This window comes from Pelobates fuscus, chromosome 12 (genome assembly GCF_036172605.1).
Source record: "Pelobates fuscus isolate aPelFus1 chromosome 12, aPelFus1.pri, whole genome shotgun sequence".
NCBI classification, from domain to species: domain Eukaryota; kingdom Metazoa; phylum Chordata; class Amphibia; order Anura; family Pelobatidae; genus Pelobates; species Pelobates fuscus.
Genome location: NC_086328.1, coordinates 37,699,626 through 37,721,095, shown reverse-complemented (window position 1 = coordinate 37,721,095; position 21,470 = coordinate 37,699,626). Strand labels below are relative to the sequence as shown.

General features: G+C 44.2%; 1 protein-coding gene across 1 annotated transcript in view; it reads left to right on the top strand.

Moving 5' to 3' along the window:
* The window catches only part of LOC134578472 (5-hydroxytryptamine receptor 3C-like), a 72,352-nt gene that overhangs the window by 8,942 nt on the left and 41,940 nt on the right, over positions 1–21,470 (top strand). Inside the window, exons 3-4 of the mRNA XM_063437471.1 lie at positions 8,359–8,403; positions 14,961–15,070. Coding sequence (XP_063293541.1) covers positions 8,359–8,403; positions 14,961–15,070 — 155 coding nt within the window. The remainder of the gene's footprint in view (positions 1–8,358; positions 8,404–14,960; positions 15,071–21,470) is intronic.

The following is a 21,470-nucleotide window of genomic DNA, read 5'->3' as shown; positions in this document are numbered from 1 at the left end:
CTAATATGGTGACCAGGGGTCACGTGACCAAGCTCATGTATGCCTTTCTTACAGGGGGATAAGCTTTACCCTTTGATATGTTAATTGGGTAAGTCAATACCTGTACAAGTTAGGAAAGAGATAACCACTTCCCCCTATCTCCATTCCTCTCTGTTCCTTCTTGGCTGTGCTACAGAGCAGACGCCATGTGCTATCTTGGTGAACCATGTTACTGTCTGTTGCTTCCTTTTCTTCCTTGGTGGATGTGATGTTGAACTTGCAGCAGTGAGCCATTACTAGATGTGAAGGCCTAACCGTGGGTGAGATCAAACGTGTGGGGAAGGGGATTACTATACAGATATATAGATAGATTTAAAAAGGGTTGTTGCTCCGTGGGTTTGGGATGTGTGTTTGTGATACATTTATAGTATTGTGTTGCTGCCTTCTAATAAATACCTTTTAATGTAGACGAACCTTGTGTAATATATATGTATATTAATTTGGTGATACACCACATACAGGGCCGCCCACAGGGAGGTATAAAACAACCAATAACATAATAGTACAACCCACAGTTTCCCTCCCCTCTGCTTGGGAGATAATTGAGTTTCTTACTGTATCTCCTCAATTATCTCCCAGCTAAAACTTACACATTTTTATACATTTTCATAACTTTATGATTTTGTATCATACAGGAATAAAACTTATATTTTCATGAACCACATAACTTGGGGACAAACATATTAAAACTTCGTACAAATCGGTTCAGTGGTTCCTGAGATATTGAAAAAGACTCTTTGGACCGACCACACGCCTGTTTGTATGCCCAAGACAGTTCCACAGATTCAGGCTGTGTAGTCAGTCTATTTCTGCCTTGAAAATCGGCAAAGTCCCATCCGAAGGCGGCGTTCGAATAGTCAAACGCACTTCGACTTCTGTCGAAGTGTCGAAGTAAAACACGGTTAAACTTCCGCGGTGGTCGTTAGTCGAGTGGCGGTCTATTTCCCATGAAAAGATGACAAAGTCCCATTCGAACGGGCGTTCGAATGTTCGAACGGGACTTAGTCTCCAGCTGCGGTGTCGAAGGGTAGGGGAAGGTACAGGTCACCGCTGACCGTGTTCGAGTGCATTAAAATGGCCGCCGCCACGTGTTCGAAGGTCTAATGGCGGCCATTTCGACTACTTCGCCACTTCGACGGCTTCGGCACTTCGACTGTATCCGAAGTTCAGTATCGAAGTACCAAACAGTTAAAGGGTCAGACACAGTAGAATATAAGTCTATTATGCCCAAATATTGTACTTGAAGGGCCAAATAACCCAGGGGCCATAGTCAGCAGGTAGGAGGCGGGCAAACATGCTTCTCCAATGCCCAGTGGCGAGGTTGGTTTCATCACATATATCATCTACTCTTTCTAATACTTCTTTTAGGGTGGGCGGAAGTGGGGAATTCCACGGTGCTGCAATACTAATTTATGTTGCTAAAAGAAGATGTATTATATTTTTTTGCTGTAAATAGAACTCTGGTAGAAATAATAACGTAAGATCTGTTATTTGTTTAATAATTAATTCTAAAGAGTTCCAAAGTTGTAGCAGGACTGGGCACTTCCAAAATATGTGTTCAAAAGAACTTATATCTTGTGAGCATCTCCAGCAATTTGGAGAAATATCAACATAGATACCAGAATGTTTCTGCGGTACCCAGTACCATCTCATCACAATTTTGCAAAAGGCCTCCCATTGTATTAAATGGATCTTCATAGTCTGAAACCATTGCCTAATGGGAATATTACTCCTCTTCCTATTTAGACACACATGGAAGTTTAGTGTTTGTGCCTATATTAGCATAGAGATAGTTACTTCCATTTTAGCAAATGCCCCGTACATTTATGTCCAAATAGTGTTAAGTCTGTGGCATTGTATTTGTTTGATTGTCTATTAGTAATAATTAGAGATGTCCCGAATAGTTCGCTGGCGAATAGTTCCTGGCGAACATAGCTTGTTCACGTTCGCCACGGCGGGCGAACATATGCGTTGTTCGGTCCGCCCCCTATTCGTCATCATTGAGTAAACTTTGACCCTGTACCTCACAGTCAGCAGACACATTCCAGCCAATCAGCAGCAGGCCCTCCCTCCCAGACCCTCCGTCTCCTGGACAGCATCCATTTTAGATTCATTCGGAAGCGGCATTCTTAGTGAGAGGAGGGACAGTGTAGCTGCTGCTGATTTAATAGGGAAATCGATAGCTAGGCTAGTGTATTCAGTGTCCGCTACAGTCCTGAATGACTCATCTGATCTCTGCTGTAAGGACAGCACCCCAAAAAGCCCTTTTTAGGGCTAGAACATCAGTCTGCTTTTTTTTACTGTGTCATCTAATTGCAGTTGCCTTCCTGCCAGCGTGTGTGTCAGGCTCACAGCGTATACTGCGCCCACTTGCCCAGTGCCACCACTCATATCTGGTGTCACAATAGCTTGCATTTAAAAAAATATATTTTTTTTGACTGTAATATAATAGCAGTCAGTTTCCTTCACACATTTGCGTTTCAGGGCCTGCCAGGGCACAGTGTCACACCAGTGCAACTCATATCTGGTGTAACAGTAGTGTACATTTAAAAAAAATAATAATACAATTTTTACTGTAATAGATTGAATAGCAGTTAGTTGTCTGCAAGCGTGTGTGTCAGGCTTACAGCGTCTACTCGGCCAATGTCTGCCAGTGCACAGTGCCACTCAGCTTGCACGCATAGTACCACTAAAGGAAAAAAAATGACAGGCAGAGGCAGGCCACCCCACAGGGGCCGTCGTGGTCGTGGTGCTGTGATTCCCTTTGACCCTAGAATAATGGCCAGTGTTCAAAGGCCACATACCCTGAACTCGAAAAGTTCTGAGGACATAGTTGACTGGCTAACACAGGACACCCAATCTTCTACAGCTTCCGCTCGGAACCTTGACGCACCATCCTCCTCCAGCTTAGCTTCAGGCACCTCTCAAGTTACCACTCGCCCGCCTGTCAGAGGAGTTATTTACACATCAGTTGGAAGAAATGAGTGATGCGCAACCATTATTGCCAGAGGATGTAGATAACAGGGATATGCCTCAGGCAGGCAGCATTACACACATGTACATATGGTGTGATGATGGTGATGTTGTACCCGCTGCTGCTTCCTTTGCTGAGTTGTCAGATACAAGTGAAGCGGTTGATGATGACGATGCGTCCGTGGATGTCATGTTGGTGCCCGCTAGAGAAGAAGAACAGGGGGAAAGTTCAGATGGGGAGACAGAGGAGGAGGAGACGAGTTGGAAGCAGGGGGAGGTTGTCGCAAGGAGCTAGTGGCACAGTCAGACAGCATGCATCGGCACCCGGGGTCAGCCAGACAGCACGCTAATCAACGCATGCTGTTGCCACCACCAGAATGCCGTCATTGCAGAGCTTAGCAGTGTGGCATTTTTTGTGTGTGTCTGCCTCTGACAACAGCGATGCCATTTGCAACCTGTGCCAAAAGAAACTGAGTCGTGGGAAGTCCAACCCCCACCTAGGTACAACTGCTTTGCGAAGCACATCGCACATCACAAACGCCTATGGGATCAACACATGAGTACAAGCAGCACACAAACTCAAAGCCGCCATCCTCCTCCTGGTCCAGCATCTTCAGCCACGTCAACCACTGCTGTCCTCCTTGCCCCCTCTCAACCATCCGCCACTCTGTCTTTCGCCTTGAGCAGTTCCTGCTCATCTGCCCACAGTCAGGTGTCTGTCAAGGACATGTTTGGTTGTAAGAAGCCAATGTCACAAAGTCACCCCCTTGCCCGGCATCTGACAGCTGGCTTGTCTGAACTCTTATCCCGCCAGCTTTTACCATACAAGCTGGTGGAGTCTGAGGCGTTCAAAAAAATTGTAGCTATTGGGACACCGCAGTGGAAGGTACCCGGCCGAAATTTCTTTGCACAAAAGGCAATCCCCAACCTGTACTCGATTGTGCAAAAGGAAGTAATGGCATGTCTGGCACACAGTGTTGGGGCAAGGGTCCACTGACCACTGATACCTGGTCTGTAAAGCATGGTAAGGGCAGGTATATCACCCACACTGCGCATTGGGTAAATCTGCTGACGGCTGCCAAGCATGGAATGCGTGGCTTTGCAGAGGAGTTGGTGACACCGCCACGACTTGCAGGCAGGCCTGCTGCCACCTCCTCTACTCCTCCTACTCCATCCTCTTCCATAACCTCCTCGGCTGAGTCCTCTTCTGCTGCTGTGTCTTGCTCCACATCAACGGCACCCCCCCAGCTCCCCAGGTACTATTCCACATTCCGGTTACGGCAGTGTCACGCCGTCTTGGGGTTGACTTGCCTGAAAGCAGAGAGTCACACCGGACCAGCACTCCTGTCCGCCCTGAACGCACAGGTGGATCAGTGGCTGACTCCGCACCAACTGGAGATCGGCAAAGTGGTTTGTGACAACGGAAGAAATTTGTTGGCGGCATTGAATTTGGGCAAGTTGACACATGTGTGTAATCTGATCGTGCAACGCTTTGTGCAGAAGTACCCAGGCTTACAGGACGTCCTGAAGCAGGCCAGGAAGGTGTGTGGCCATTTCAGGCATTCCTAGACGGCCATGGCGCACTTTTCAGATATCCAGCGGCGAAACAACATGCCAGTGAGGCGCTTGATTTGCGACAGCTCGACACATTGGAATTCAACACTCCTAATGTTCGACCACCTGCTCCAACAAGAAAAAGCCGTTAATGAATATTTGTATGACCGGGGTGCTAGGACAGCCTCTGCGGAGCTGGGAATTTTTTTGCCACATTACTGGACGCTCATGCTCAATGCCTGTAGGCTCATGCGTCCTTTTGAGGAGGTGACAAACCTAGTCAGTCGCACCGAAGGCACCATCAGGGACATCATACCATTTGTTTTCTTCCTGGAGCGTGCCCTGCGAAGAGTGCTGGATCAGGCCGTAGATGAGCGTGAAGAGGAAGAGGAAGAGTTGTGGTCACCATCACCACCAGAAACAGCCTTATCAGCATCGCTTGCTGGACCTGCGGCAACGCTGGAAGAGGATTGTGAGGAAGAGGAGTCAGAGGAGGAATGTGGCTTTGAGGAGGAGGAGGAAGACCAACCACAACAGGCATCCTAGGGTGCTCGTTGTCACCTATCTGGTACCCGTGGATTTTTTCGTGGCTAGGGGAAGAACATACCTTCAATGAGATCACTGAGGACGAGGAACAGGACATGAGTAGCTCGGCATCCAACCTTGTGCAAATGGGGTCTTTCATGCTGTCGTGTCTGTTGAGGGACCCTCGTATAAAAAGGCTGAAGGAAAACGACCTGTACTGGGTGTCTACCCCAGGTATACCCCAGGTATAAGCAGAAAGTGCCTGAAATGTTACCGAATTACCGCAAGTCGGAAAGGATGCATTAGTTCCAAAATAAATTAAAAAGTATGCTTTACACAGCGTATAAGGGTGATGTCACAGCACAACGGGAATCTAACAGGGGAAGAAGCGAAAGTAATCCTCCTCCTCCCACGACCACGCCGGCAAGGACAGGATGCTTTACAGACGTGTTGTTGATGGAGGACATGCAGAGCTTTTTAAGTCCTACGCATCGCCACAGCCCTTCGGGGTCCACCCTCAGAGAATGACTCGACCGACAGGTAGCAGACTATCTCGCCTTAACTGCAGATATCGACACTCTGAGGAGCGGTGAACCCCTTGACTACTGGGTGTGCAGGCTTGACCTGTGGCCTGAGCTATCCCAATTTGCGATAGAACTTCTGGCCTGCCCCGCTTCAAGTGTCCTGTCAGAAAGGACCTTCAGAGCAGCAAGAGGTATTGTCACTGAGAAGAGAAGCCGCCTAGGTTAAAAAGGTCTAGATTACCTCACTAAAAAAGGCCTGATGAGATGAGCTGCCTTGGGCTAAAAATGGTCCACACGCTGCTGTATTTTATCTCTGAATGCCGGATGAGTTGCCACCAACTGGGGTTCAAGCCGCAATGTTTTAGGGCACTTTATGCCTGGGAAACAAACATCAATTTTTCTGGCCGCTGCTACAGCAACGGCTGCAACAATACCTAATTTTTCAGGCATGTGTACATGCCTAATTTTTCTGGCCTCTGGTGCTGCACTGTGGCTTCAAAAACTAAACCAAAAAAAAGGCACATAACTGGGATTAAACTGATAGGAATAGTTCTACTTAACACACCACTCCTATATGGTGGCACATTAGATTGCACGTGCAGTGCCCCAAATTTGAAGTAGGAGGACCGACCAAGTATCTTTTTCCATCTCCCGGTTCCTAAAATTGATGCCATATACACGTCCCCTGATAGGGACGCAACAGGGATTAAACTGATAAGAATAGTACTACTTAACACACCTTATAATAACGCAGAGAGAGGCAACGCAGAGAGAGGAGTCTGAAGAAGAGGAGTCAGAGGAGGAAGGTGGCTTTAAGGAGGTGGAAGACCAAACCCAGCAGACATCCCAGGGGGCTTGTTGTCACCTTTCGGGGACCCTTGGTGTTGTACGTGGCTGGGTGGAGGAAGAGACCTTCAATGACATCAGTGAGGACAAGGAACGGGACATGGCTAGCTTGGTATCCAACCTTGTGCAAATGGGGAGTTTGCGGTTGTGCAAATGGACTGTTTGCGGTTGTTTGCGGTGCGTTAAATGGGGAGTTTGGTCTGTCACTGTGAAGCGGGCGTAACCCTTACACTACCTGACCGATACAACATCATACCTGATGTTTTAAAGCACGTTATTCCAACCAATTTAGGAATGTTAGGTGATTTATGCCCTATGGATTAAAACCAGACTCTGCATCAACTATGTAATTTTCCATGGGAGTTTTGCCATGGAACCCCCTCCGGCATGCCACAGTCCAGGTGTTAGTCTCCTGGAAACAACTTTTCCATCACTGTGGCCAGAAAGAGTCCCTGTGGGTTTTAAAATCTGCCTGCCTATTGAAGTCTATGGCGGTTCGCCCGGTTCGCACGTTCGCGAACATTTGCGGAAATTCGTGTTCGCCATTTGCGAACGGAAAATGTTATGTTCGCGACATCTCTAGTAATAATGTATTTCAGTATTAGATATGTAAAATTTTCCCTTGGTAGGAGAGGAAATTCTTTTAGAAGATTAGAAAATGGCTTAATGCTTATCTACCGTACTAATCCCCACTTTTACCCATTGTGTAATAGAAAGGTCTGTCGTTATCCCTGACATTGTAACTGTCTGTAAAGGGGCTACAGTAAGTAGTTTACAGTTTCGGTGCCCAAGTGAATTAAAAATGTAACAACAAAATAGCCAAACTGGAAAAATTCTCCAAGTTAGCTATGCTTCCAGTTCAGGTATATTGGTCTTAAAAGATCACTATAGTGTTAGAAATACAAACATGTATTCCTAACACTACGGTGTTGGACTGTTTAGATGTCGCCTCCAAAGTGAGTTAAAAGATAGCTTATTTACCTGATCTCGCCTTGGCTGGCCTCGCCTCCTTGGCTAAAATCATCAATCTTGATGATCTAAGCCAATCCAATGCTTTCCCCTAGAAAACCATTGGAGGCTATTGCGCATGTGTGACAAATTCTGCGCAGTGACAATCAGCATCTCCTCATTGAGATGCATTGAATCAATGAATCTCTATGGGAAGCGTTCAGCATCTCCATGTCATGCTTTGAAAATGCTCAACGTAGGTGCTGTACACAGTGCAGCACTGAAATAGGAAGCACCTCTAGTGGTTGTCTGTGTAACTGCCACTAGAGGTGTTATTAGGCAGCAATGTAAACACTGACTTTTCTCTGAAAAGGCAGCATTTTTATTGCTCAACCTGCAGGGACAGGCTGCAGACACCAGAACCACTATATTTCCAAACTGGGAGTTCGTAGACTCTGAATTAAGCATGCCATGTAGGGCGCCTACCATATACACAAGTCGCATAAGCCCAGACCATACGGCACCCCAGCCTCTAAACCCATAGCTGCCGCCCATGCCAGCTTGTTTACACTCTTGCCTGCCACACTGACAGGCCAACACATAGGAAATCAGTGCCTCTACCTTAGACAGTGGTGACAATAGGTGACAATAGGCATTACCCGCACACAGCACGACACCTATAACAGCTCTCACCCTGAAATGTGACCCCACACACAGAGCCTTCACCCAGAGACGTCAACGCTGCTAAAAATAAGTTATGTTACAGTAAGATCATGAGAATGTCTGCTAATTTGCCAGAAATGCAATACAATTTTTTTTATTTTTTTTAAATTACATTCTTAAATAACTCTGATTGTGGTATCAAGAAATGGTGTATTTTGATTTTGCAAAAAAAATGACAAAATGTATTGCTATTTCGATGTGACTCATCTTCCCTTATGTCTTTTAGGATATGAGTGAGCAGACTGTAACCTCGTTTATAAGGTTTGTCATGGTAAGATAATGATATGCAACTTTTTTTAAATTCTCTTTTTGTGTCTAATAGCAGTAATCTAATGTACATGAGGAAAAAAATGTATATTTTAGCACATTATAAAAGACTGACACAAAGCAATATAATCACTACCGTTTAATGTGGTGGTTATGTTGGCTGGAGTCTCTGAGCAGCACTATCCCTGGTTTTATGTCAAAACAATTAGATTGGTTTGATAAAAACAGGGCTCTCCCTGGCTTGTTGGAGACCATCTCCTCATTAGCCACAATCATCAGTGTCAATTTCATCCACCCTGGATTGCTGTGATGTGTGCTGTTTGTGTTCATAATTGGCCACTTAGATTGTATTTTCATACACTGAAAGTATAGAGTTACCCTCCTCTTGGGTTTTTCCAGGAGTTACAGTGATAACTCTATAAAACTGTCTCTACAACATAATAAAACAGTAATAAAACATTGAAGAACCATTCAAATATATAGGGAAATAATATAAAAGTTGCAAAATAAGTGAATTATGTTGTCAAAAGATAAGACTGCAATAACATACTTTATCAGAGAAAAAAATGGCAAAATATAAAGGTACAAAACAGGGCAGAGGTGGAGTCCATTGGCATATAATACATAGAGAAATAATTGAAATTAAAACACTTAATAGCAAACAAACACAACCCAGAATATGCAGAGCCATCCTATACATGGTGATCTGGGACTGACAAATTTTACTCAATATTATACCATTGCTCAACTACCATTGCTCAATCAATGGCCTGCTTAACCAGAAATAAAGAGATGGGTTAATCTAGGGCACCTTATCGTTGATGTTGATTACACTTCACGCCACATGTGGATATGGAGGTGACATCGTCCACTGGTGCCCTCTACTTCCTCAGCCATCACTCACTCACTATAAATAAATCAAGGACAAATTGACGATTTTAAGCCAATCAGCATTGGATTGGCTAAAATTGTCAAAGGTGCGGGGCCAAACGCTGTTTTGGACAATCAGCACCTCCTCATAGAGATGCATTGAATCAATGCATCTCTACTAGGAAAATTCAGCGTCCCCATGCATAGCATAGGGACACTGAATGGCAGAGCTGCCTACTGTGCCTACAGATAACTGTGCCTACTGAGGAGTGGCCACTTGGAGGTGTCCCCAGGGGCAATGTAAACACTGTCTTTTCTCTGAAAAGGCAGTGTTTGCATTAAAATGCCTGCATAGAATGATTATACTCACCAGAACAACTACATTAAGCTGTAGTTGTTCTGGTGACTATAGTGTCCCCTTCAAACTTTTTAAAAAATGTGCATTGAAACACTAATTCAAGAGGTTCAAATATCTACTCTTTACATAGCATTAATGAGACACTCCACAAAGATTAGATTACCTTACATTGCTATGTGGGAAGAGGATTCAGGGCATCCAGAGGAATGCAGTGATTGGTCGTTTATTTCGGAGCCTATATTGTCACTCACTATTTGTGTTAATCACAAAAGAGCAGACTTATAAGATGCTCTTCCGCTAGTACCTGAAACCCTAAAAGCTGTTTAGGATGCACTGAGTCCCAACTAACCTGTGCTGGAAGGGTTGCGTTGAGGTTGTATCCTTTATTCACTGCTGGTGGACATGCTCTAAAACCCATCCTTCTGGGTTGAAATAACTACTTTGCTGAAATCTCCCGTCGATAAACCCTATCCTTTAGAAGCATGAGCTCTGCTATTCTCCAAGCCCTTGATTTTACGGAAACATCTCTTGAATTTGTTTGTAGCCTACTTCGCATCAGTGAATATCTCGATTTCAGGATGCACAGGCTACAGACTACTGAAACTTGTGTCTCCAATGCTACCCCCTTTCCATAATTTTAATTCGTATTTATTTATTTTGTTTCCCTCCTCTACTTCTCCTCTTCCTCCCCAGGCATCTCCCTCCCTCACCTTTCCTTACCCTTCACCCTTAGAGATCAAAGCTTATTTTAAACCTCACGAGGCCTGACAATTATCTAATTACTGGTATAGGGCCAGAGTCTTTGGTGCTTAGCATTGCACATTAGTAATGTCGCGAACATAACATTTTCCATTCGCGGATGGCGAACGCGAACTTCCGCAAATGTTCGCGAACGTGCGAACCGGGCGAACCGCCATAGACTTCAATAGGCAGGCGAATTTTAAAACCCACAGGGACTCTTTCTGGCCACAATAGTGATTTCAATGGGACTAACACTTGGACTGTGGCATGCCGGAGGGGGATCCATGGCAAAACTCCCATGAAAAATTACATAGTTCATGCAGAGTCTGGTTTTAATCCATAAAGGGCATAAATCACCTAACATTCCTAAATTGTTTGGAATAACGTGCTTTAAAACTTTTAAATTTATTTTGGAACTGCTGCATCCTTTCCGACTTGCGGTAATTCGGTAACATTTCAGACACTTTCTGCTTACACCGGGGGTCTAGTAGCATGGACACCCAGTACAGGTCGTTCTCCTTCAGCCTTTTTATACAAGGGTCCCTCAACAGGCACGACAGCATGAAAGACCCCATTTGCACAAGGCTGGATGCCGAGCTACTCATGTCCCGTTCCTCGTCCTCAGTGATCTCACTGAAGGTATGTTCTTTCCCCCAGCCACGTACAACACCATGGGTACCAGATTGGTGAAAACGAGCACCCTGGGATGCCTGTTGTAGTTGGTCTTCCTCCTCCTCCTCAAAGCCACATTCCTCCTCTGACTCCTCTTCCTCACAATCCTCTTCCAGCGTTGCCGCAGGTCCAGCAAGCGATGCTGATAAGGCTGTTTCTGGTGGTGATGGTGACCACAACTCTTACTCTTCGCAGGGCATGCTCCAGGAAGAAAACAAATGGTATGATGTCGCTGATGGTGCCTTCGGTGCGACTGACTAGGTTTGTCACCTCCTCAAAAGGATGCATGAGCCTACAGGCATTGCGCATGAGCGTCCAGTAATGTGGCAAAAAAATTCCCAGCTCCGCAGAGGCTGTCCTACCACCCCGGTCATACAAATATTTGTTAACGGCTTTTTCTTGTTGGAGCAGGCGGTCAAACATTAGAAGTGTTGAATTCCAACGTGTCGGGCTGTCGCAAATCAAGCGCCTCACTGGCATGTTGTTTCACTGCTGGATATCTGAAAAGTGCGCCATGGCCGTGTAGGAACGCCTGAAATGGCCACACACCTTCCTGGCCTGCTTCAGGACATCCTGTAAGCCTGGGTACTTCTGCACAAAGCGTTGTACGATCAGATTACACACATTACACACATGTGGCAGCAGGCCTGCCTGCAAGTCGTGGCGGTGTCACCAACTCCTCTGCAGAGCCACGCATTCCATGCTTGGCAGCCGTCAGCAGGTTTACCCAATGCGCAGTGTAGGTGATACACTTGCCCTGACCATGCTTTGCAGACCACGTATTAGTGGTCAGATGGACCCTTGCCCCAACACTGTGTGCCAGACATGCCATTACTTCCTTTTGCACAATCGAGTACAGGTTGGGGATTGCCTTTTGTGCAAATAAATTTTGTCCGGGTACCTTCCATTGCGGTGTCCCAATAGCTAAAATTTTTTGGAATGCCTCAGACTCCACCAGCTTGTATGGTAAAAGCTGGCGGGATAAGAGTTCAGACAAGCCAGCTGTCAGATGCCGGGCAAGGGGGTGACTTTGTGACATTGGCTTCTTACAATCAAACATGTCCTTGACAGACACCTGACTGTGGGCAGATGAGCAGGAACTGCTCAAGGCGAAAGACAGAGTGGCGGATGGTTGAGAGGGGGCAAGTGGTTGACGTGGCTAAAGATGCTGGACCAGGAGGAGGATGGCGGCTTTGAGTTTGGTTGCTGCTTGTACTCATGTGCTGATCCCATAGGCGTTTGTGATGTGCGATCATGTGCCTTGCAAAGCAGTTGTACCTAGGTGGGGTTTGGACTTGCCACTACTCAGTTTCTTTTGGCACAGGTTGCAAATGGCATCGCTGTTGTCAGAGGCAGACTCACAAAAAAAATGCCACACTGTTGAGCTCTGCAATGACGGCATTCTGGTGGTGGCAACAGCATGCGTTGATTGGCGTGCTGTCTGGCTGACCCCGAGTGCCGATGCATGCTGTCTGACTGTGCCACTAGCCCCTTGCGACGACCTCCCCCTGCTTCCAACTCGTCTCCTCCTTCTCTCTGTCTCCCCATCTGAACTTTCCCCCTGTTCTTCTTCTCTTCTAGCGGGCACCCACGTGACATCCACGGACGCATCGTCATCATCAACTGCTTCACTTGTATCTGACAACTCAGCAAAGGAAGCAGCAGTGGGTACAACATCATCATCATCACACCATACGTACATGTGTGTAATGCTGCCTGCCTGTCAGGGTACCTGTAGTCTCTACCTCAGAGGAGGTGAGAGACTTAGACGTTTATCCTCCCAGAGGGGTTGTTTCTTCCGTTCCTCGCGGTTCTCTCGGCCATTTACAAGCCGACCGCGAGGGAACCACTTCCTTAGATGACGCGACGCTCAGTAGTCGACGTCATGACGCCAACCCGGGTCGACCTGTCAGTCAAGTCCCGAGCACTAATCAGGACTCGTCGGGGGCGTGATTACCCTCTAGAATCAAGGTATAAAGTAAGGCTTTCGGCATCTGCTCATTGCCCTGTCGTGGTTCTAGCCTGTCTAGTCACTCAGTGCTCTTGTATTCTGTTGTCTCTTTGGTTCTGACCGGGCTTGTTTGTACTACCCTGTTTATCTCTGTTACCCTTTGACTCGGCTTGTCTCTCGCTTACCTGTCCTCTTGTTCCCTCGACCTAGGCTTGTTCCTAGACCATTCTCTACTTACTCCTTACGTTAAGTCCGGCCATTCTAAGGTCCGGTATACGTACCTACCACCTGTTTGTACTCTGCGTGTTGGATCCATGTCCCGATCCTGACACTGCCTGAGACATATCCCTGTTATCTACATCCTCTGGCAATAATGGTTGCGCATCACTCATTTCTTCCAACTGATGTGTAAATAACTCCTCTGACAGATCAAGCGGCTGTGGTGTTAGTGTTGGTGGTGGCGGCAGGCTGGCGAGTGGTAACTTGAGAGGTGCCCGAAGCTAAGCTGGAGGAGGATGGTGCGTCAAGGTTCCGAGCGGAAGCTGTCGAATATTGGGTGTCCTGTGTTAGCCAGTCAACTATGTCCTCAGAACTTTTCGAGTTCAGGGTACGTGGCCTCTGAACACTGGGCATTATTCTAGGGCCAAAGGGAATCACAGCACCACGACGGCCCCTGCGGGGTGGCCTGCCTCTGCCTGTTGTTTTTTTTTTCGATTAGTGGTACTATGCGTGCAAGCTACTGTGACAACAGATATGAGTGGCACTGTGCACTGGCAGAAGTTGGCATAATAGACACTGTAGGCCTGACACACACGCTTGCAGACAACTAACTGCTATTCAATCTATTACATTCAAAACATTTTTTTTTTTTAAATGTACACTACAGTCAAAAAAGTTTTTTTTTTGTTTTTTTTAAATGCAAGCTATTGTGACACCAGATATGAGTGGTGGCACTGGGCAAGTGGGCACAGTATACGCTGTGAGCCTGACACACACGCTGGCAGGCAGGCAACTGCAATTAGATTACACAGGGAAAAAAAAGCCCTAAAAAGAGCTTTTTGGGGTTCTGTCCTTACAGCAGAGATCAGATGAGTCCTTCAGGACTGTAGTGGACACTGAATACACTAGCCTAGCTATCGATTTCCCTATTAAATCAGCAGCAGCTACACTGTCCCTCCTCTCACTAAGAATGCAGCTTCCAAATTAATCTAAAATGGATGCTGTCCAGGAGGTGGGAGGGTCTGGAAGGGAGGGTCTGCTGCTGATTGGCTGGAATGTGTCTGCTGACTGTGAGGTACAGGGTCAAAGTTTACTCAATGATGACGAATAGGGGGCGAACGCAAACAAGCTATGTTCGCCAGGAACTATTCGCCAGCGAACCGTTCGGGACATCTCTATTGCACATACCATACCAGGTCACCCTACCTGAAACTTAATTTCAATCACACACTTGATTTCAGCTCTTGTTTCTCCCCTCTTCGCTTCTTTCCTCTTCCTGTATAATTATTCAATGTCAGGTGATAACTGATTGCTCACCGTTGGGTAGTAGGTAGTAGGTCTTATTAACCACAGCGGGATTTGCCCAAATGCACAATGTCACTCACATAAGGCAGGTTTCATTGTCTTTCCCTGCTGTTAATCATTTGTCACAGTGTCACAGTATTTACTCCTATTGTCTGTATTGTACACCTGTAAATATTAATAAAGAATTTAAAATAAAAAAACACTTAGTAACAGTAATAATATAGGCCAAATTATACTGCAGAAATATACTGCATGATATAAAATAAAAAAATATATATATATATATATATATATATATATATATATATATATATTTATATTGCACAAAATTATTAAGCAAACATTGTCCAACAACATTAGGAGTCAATGACTATAGAAAAGTTTAGACAATACAAATGTTTTATTTGTATACATATATGTCCATGTTTATTATTTTTATTCTTAGACCTGGACCAATGACTTTATTTCGTGGGACCCTAATCAGTATTGTGGAATTGATAAAGTAATGATTACTGGTGAGAATCTCTGGGAACCAGACATCAATGTATTTGAAACGTAAGCCAAAGTGTTGTTTATATGCTGATTGTGATAGATATTATATAAGTGTAGTCATATAATAACATACAGTGTGTATGTGGATCTGGTGAGCTAGGCACAGATCAACCACTGTTGATTTATGCACTTACATAAATCTAATCTTTAAATCTCAAGAGCATAAAGGATCCTTTTACGGAGCCAATACCATATAGGCTCCTGTCCATGTGAGTGGTTTCAGTCATTACTTACTACCAATTGTCCATTTTTGGAACATCTGCACTATATATTTTTTTGTTTCTTGTTTTTTTGTTTCCTTTTATATGTACATTCAAGTTTTTCAAGACTGTCACTGTACCAAAGGGGTGAGTAAACCCCTCTATTGTTTAGAGCGCTCCACTTGTTTGGTATAATTTTTACACCTTATTTCTGTAAAATAAAATTACAAATTAAGAAATCCATACCTCTTCATTTTGCAACGAGGTCACTCAACTTTCCCGACAGTCATAGTGAGAGCATACAGAGAAGAAATGAACAGTGCTTCTATTTGTTTTCTTCATCAGCAATGTTTACATTGACTTTATTATTGCTAAAACTTTTTATTCAATTCTTTATAATTTTGTCCAAAACAAGGCACAACATCAATGATGATGCAAATGAGTAACACATGGGTGATATAAAGTATTCAGCCAGTACATTCTTCTGTCAGTTCTCACCATGCTTGTTCCTGAAATTGCTATGCTAACGGCAAAGAGATCAATCAGAATACATGTATGGAAACCATTTATGTGACACAGGCCATAAGAGGTACATAGCCCAAATTAGAGAAAATTTATTGATACTTACCGTAATTTTATTTTCCTGGCTATTATTCATGGCAGCATTTAACATATGGGTTTAGCTCCTCCCTCTAACCCTCAGGACAGGCAACACAATCAATTAAACAATTAAGTGTACCTTTCCCTAGTATAATATGGACCCCAGTGGCATCCACTCCTCAGTCCAAGACGAAACAAGACGAAAGTAACAAGAGGGTGGGAAACCAAATGCTGCCATGAATAATAGCCAGGAAAAGAAAATTACGGTATCAATAAATGTTCTCTATTCCTGGCTAATCATGGCAGCATTTAACATATGGGATTCCCAAAGCAATAATCACTCAGGGAGGGTAGCTCATGCTACAAAAAATAGTTTAATATCAACGTATAGACTTATAAGAGTTCAAAACCGACAGGCTGTACTCCGAATCAGAATGAGATGAGACATCAACTTTGTAGTGATTTACAAAGGTTCTTAAGGATGACCAATTGGCAGCCCTACAGATGCTCTCCGTAGGGACCCCGGACTCTGCAGCCCATGATGTAGCAATGGGCCTTGTGGAATGCGCCTTGATGTTCTTGGGAACCAGCACCTTTTTCGTCCTATATGCTTTAGAAATAGCCTGAACTGTGCAAGAACGAAGAGTCGAGACAGAAACAGCTTCGCCTTTACAAGAACCCCAAGGAATCACAAACAATTGAGAAGATTTTCTCCAAGAAGCTGAACGTCAATATACATGGAAAGAAACCTCCTAATGTCTAGTGTATGACATTTTTCTTCCTCAGGTGAAGAAGTATTTTGAAAATACCCTGGCAGGATAATATCTTGATTCAGATGAAATTACGTAATGACCTTCGGAAGGAACTCTGGTCTTGGCCGCAGTACCACCCTATCATCGAAGAAGGTAGTAAATGGTTCTTCAGATGATAATCCTCTAATGTCAGACATTCATCTAGCTGAGACTAAAGCCAGCAACAACAGGGTCTTCAGAGAAAGAACTTGCTTAGGGACCTCACTGATAGGTTCAAAGGGATGTTCCGTTTAGGCCTGCAGAACCAGAGGTAAATTCCATGGAGCTGAGAATTTTTTGATAGACTTGAGACACGGAAGGGGAACTTAAATCTTGGATTGAGGAATTTCCCCATAGCGCAAAAGCTTCCCATATCTTATGGTAAGTAGAGGAAGTAGAGGAATTCCTAGAACGCAACAGTGTCAAGACCACCTGGTCCGAAAGACCTTGGTCAACTAGGGATTGCCCTTCAACAGCCATGCATGAAGTCTGAACTTGTGAGGCTCTGGTTAAAACACTGGACCTTGAGTCAGCAGATCTTCTGAGACTGAAAGTTCCCTTGTTAACTGTTTCAACAGAGGAAACCAAGGGCGATGTGGCCAGAAGGGGAGTATAGCTATCACCTTGCAATGTTCCTTGGAGATCTTTCTCAGAACAGTGTGGATGAGGGGAATTGGAGGAAAGATGTAGGCTAGATCGAAATCCCATCTGATGGAAAGTGCATCTTGAGCAACCGCCTTTGGATGGTATCTCCTCGAAACAAAGCACGGGGCCTGAGTGTTCAGAGAAGTCGCCATGAGGTCCACTTGGGGAAGACCCCACTTCTGGACCAATAGTGCAAAGATCCGCTTTGAAAGTGGCCATTCTGATGCTTCTATCAGGTGTCTGCTGAGAAAGTCTGCTATTACATTCTCTTTCCGTGGGAGATAGGCCCTCCACATGCCCTCCACATGTGTCTGTGCCCAGGTCATAATGGGGATAATTTCCCGCATCAGGACTACACTCCTTGTCCCTCCTTGATGATTTATATAGGCAGCAGCCGCCTTGTTGTCCACTCTCCAGGAATGTTGGATGATGTGTTGGAAATGAAGAAGTGCAAGAAAGGGAGCTCTCAGTTTCCTGATGTTGGAAGGTAAACATTGGGTCCTTGGGGGCCATTTTGCTTGAAAATATAGACTCCCTAAATGGGCACCCCATCCGGACTGACTGGCATCCATCGTGATGACCACCCAATCTATTTCCATCAAGGGGAACTCTTGGGATATGTTTTCCCATGACATCCACATGAAGGAAAGGGACCTCAGTTAGGAAAAAGAACAAATAAGTCATTTTTTACATGTGAGTTTACAGAGGAGGAGGTTCTATTTCAACTGTCAAAAGTAAAGACAAATAAGTCAATGGGACCTGATGGAATACACCTAAAGTTATTAAAAGCGCTTAGTGGTGTACTTGCAACAGATTTATTTAACCAATCATTGTTAACAGGAGTAGTCCTAGAACATTGGAAGTTAGCAAATGTTGTTCCCATTCACAAGAAAGGTAGTAGGGAGGAGTTGGGAAACTATAGGCCAGTAAGCCTTACTTCAGTAGTGGGGAAAGTAATGGAAACCATGTTAAAGGATAGGGTTGTTGAACATCTAAAAATACATGGATTTCAAGATCAGAGAAAGCATGGGTTTACTTCAGGGAGATCATGCCAAACTAATCTTGTTTATTTTTTTGATTGGGTAACTAAAATAATAGATCAGGGTGGTGCAGTAGACATTGCTTACCTAGATTTCAGTAAGGCTTGTGACACTGTTGCACATAGAAGGCTTATCAATAAATTGCAATCTTTAAGTTTGGATTCCAATATTGTTGAATGGGTAAGGCAGTGGCTGAGTGACAGGCAACAGAGGGTTGTAGTCAATGGAGTATATTCGAACCTTGGGCTTGTCACCAGTGGGGTACCTCAGGGATCTGTACTTGGACCCATTCTCTTTAATATTTTTATTAGTGATATTGCAGAAGGTCTTGATGGTAAGGTATGTCTTTTTTGCTGATGATACTAAGATATGTAACAGGGTTGATGTCCCAGGAGGGATAAGCCAAATGGTAAACTAGAAAAATGGTCAGAGTTGTGGCAACTGACATTTAATCTTGGACGTAAAAACCCAAGGGCAGAGTATAGAATATTTGATAGAGTCCTAACCTCAACATCTGAGGAAAGGAATTTAGGGGTGACTATTTCTGAAGACTTAAAGGTAGGCAGACAATGTAATAGAGCAGCAGGAAATGCTAGCAGAATGCTTCGTTGTATAGGGAGAGGTATTAGCAGGAGAAAGAAGGAAGTGCTCATGCCATTGTACAGAACACTGGTGAGACCTCACTTGGAATATTGTACGCAGTACTGGAGACCATATCTTCAGAAGGATATTGATACTTTAAAGAGAGTTCAGAGAAGGGCTACTAAACTGGTTCATGGATTGCCGGATAAAACTTACCAGGAAAGGTTAAAGGATCTTAACATGTATAGCTTGGAGGAAAGACGAGACGGGGGGATATGATAGAAACATTTAAATACATAAAGGGAATCAACATAGTAAAGGAGGAGACCATATTTAAAAGAAGAACAACTACCACAACAAGAGGACACAGTCTTAAATTAGAGGGCAAAGGTTTAAAAATAATATCAGGAAGTATTACTTTACTGAGAGGGTAGTGGATGCATGGAATAGCCTTCCAGTTGAAGTGGTAGAGGTTAATACAGTGAAGGAGTTTAATCATGCGTGGGATAGACATAAGGCTATCTTAGATATAAGAGACTAATGAAAGTATTTTAGAAAATTGGGCAGACTAGATGGGCCGAATGGTTCTTATCTGCCGTCACATTCTATGTTTCTATGTTTCTTCTGATGCCATAAGCATATGCTCCATAGCTTTGGAGTCCAAGAAGCAAGGCTGTTCCATATACTCCTCCTCACTGGATGAAATTGGCTGCATAAACAGACACAAAGTTATGCAACTCCTAAATGGCAGTGAATTGGGCAATAAAACCTAAGAGGCATGATCTATACACTAAAACTGTTTCATTAAGCTAAAGTTCTTTAGGTGACTACAGAGTCCCTTTAAACATCTTTAAAGGGATGCTTTAGTGCCAGGAATACAAAGCTCTATTCCTGGCACTATCGCTCCCCTTGCCTCCTCTCTCACTTGTCTGATCGGCACTGTGATCAGGTGAGTAAACAAAAGGTTTTTAATAAAGCTCCTCCTTTTCCTACATACCATGACGAGTGGGCTCTAATGCGATGCACGGCAAATGCTGCGCGCATTAGCCCTCCCCATAGGAAAGCATTGAATCAAAAGTACCTTAAAATACATAAAACCCCCTAAAGTTACATCCCCTGATAGCCCCGATCTGGATGACCAACATATCCAAAAATCACCCTGATCGGTTGAGAGGTTCAGGAATTTCCTGGAAGTCATAATTTGACTGACCGCACGCATAGTCCCATGCCCAAAGCAGTTCCAGAGAATCAAGGCTTGCAGCCGGTCTAGTTTGGTAGTTTAAAAACTGAACAAACTACCAATGTCAATGTTCTTACCCTGGAGCTTGTTTCCACAAAACAATGTCTTTCTAAGTGTTGTAGAACCGAACACTTGCGATCATGGAAGTCCAGCGGTGTTCGGGAGTTTCAGTGTCCGAAAATAGTTCCATGAACGCGATGACCAAACATCGCTGTCTGTGTTCATGCAAACAAGATGGCTGCCACCTCGTGGTCGTCCATGAGAAATGCGGCCACCCAGACGAATACTTAGAACACTGCGGTGGAAATTGCTACAAAGTACCAATAATGCTTAAAAAGCTCCAGGGTGGTCTCCGGTTCGTGCGGCTGTTTGATTCCCGAACCATATAGTCCAAATACATGAATGGAGACTTTTACATCACATTTTTCAGGGTTCATAGACTGTGGGCAGGAAGCTGGTAAGCAGGCTCCTCCAGGAGCTCGTGGCAAACTCACTTGGAAAGGGGAGTTTGTCACAATAGTGTCCCTTTAAGTAAACATAAATCACACATTTGATATTCATCAACAAGTTAACAACTGGCAATAATCCATTAGCGATGTTGAATTAATCACAATCTTGTTGTTCCAATTATTTTTGTTTTCGTTTTCTATTTTTGTTATGCATGTTTAGACATTCAGCATATCGATGACATACCAAACAAAAGTGAATGTAGTAAGAACAATGCAAGCATTGTAAAAGACATGTCATAGGACACTTTTTAGGTCAACTAGCATGAGTGAAATAAGCATGTCTCTCTACGAGGGTAAGTAAAAGGTTGATAAACAGGATGATTGTAAGAGTATTACATGTTACTGTCTTAACAATTTTATCAATACTTGGTGGCATACTGAGCTTCATAGTATAATGCCACATTTAGCTGCTAACATTACCATATCTTAAACATATATCCAAGTACCTATAGTTTTCAAGACTACAAAGGCCTAAATGATTTGGTGATAACAGGTCAACATAAGAGATAGTAAGATCAGGCTATAAGTTGCTGTAACCCCCAGCCAAGGGGGGCAGTAGGGGGAAAATTGCATTCCAATAATTTTGAATACCACTTTGCCATTCTCAGTGATTATTATCGGTGATAATGTGTACTATACATGGTGCATCTCTTAAGTACACCCTTGCAAAATTTGGGTGGAAACTGCAGGGTAAAATTAGGGGTATGCCACGCTCTATATAACAGTAACCATATACTGTTAAATATCAGAGTCTGTACAGGTACTTAAATGGCTATTGGATAAATACTTGCAAATG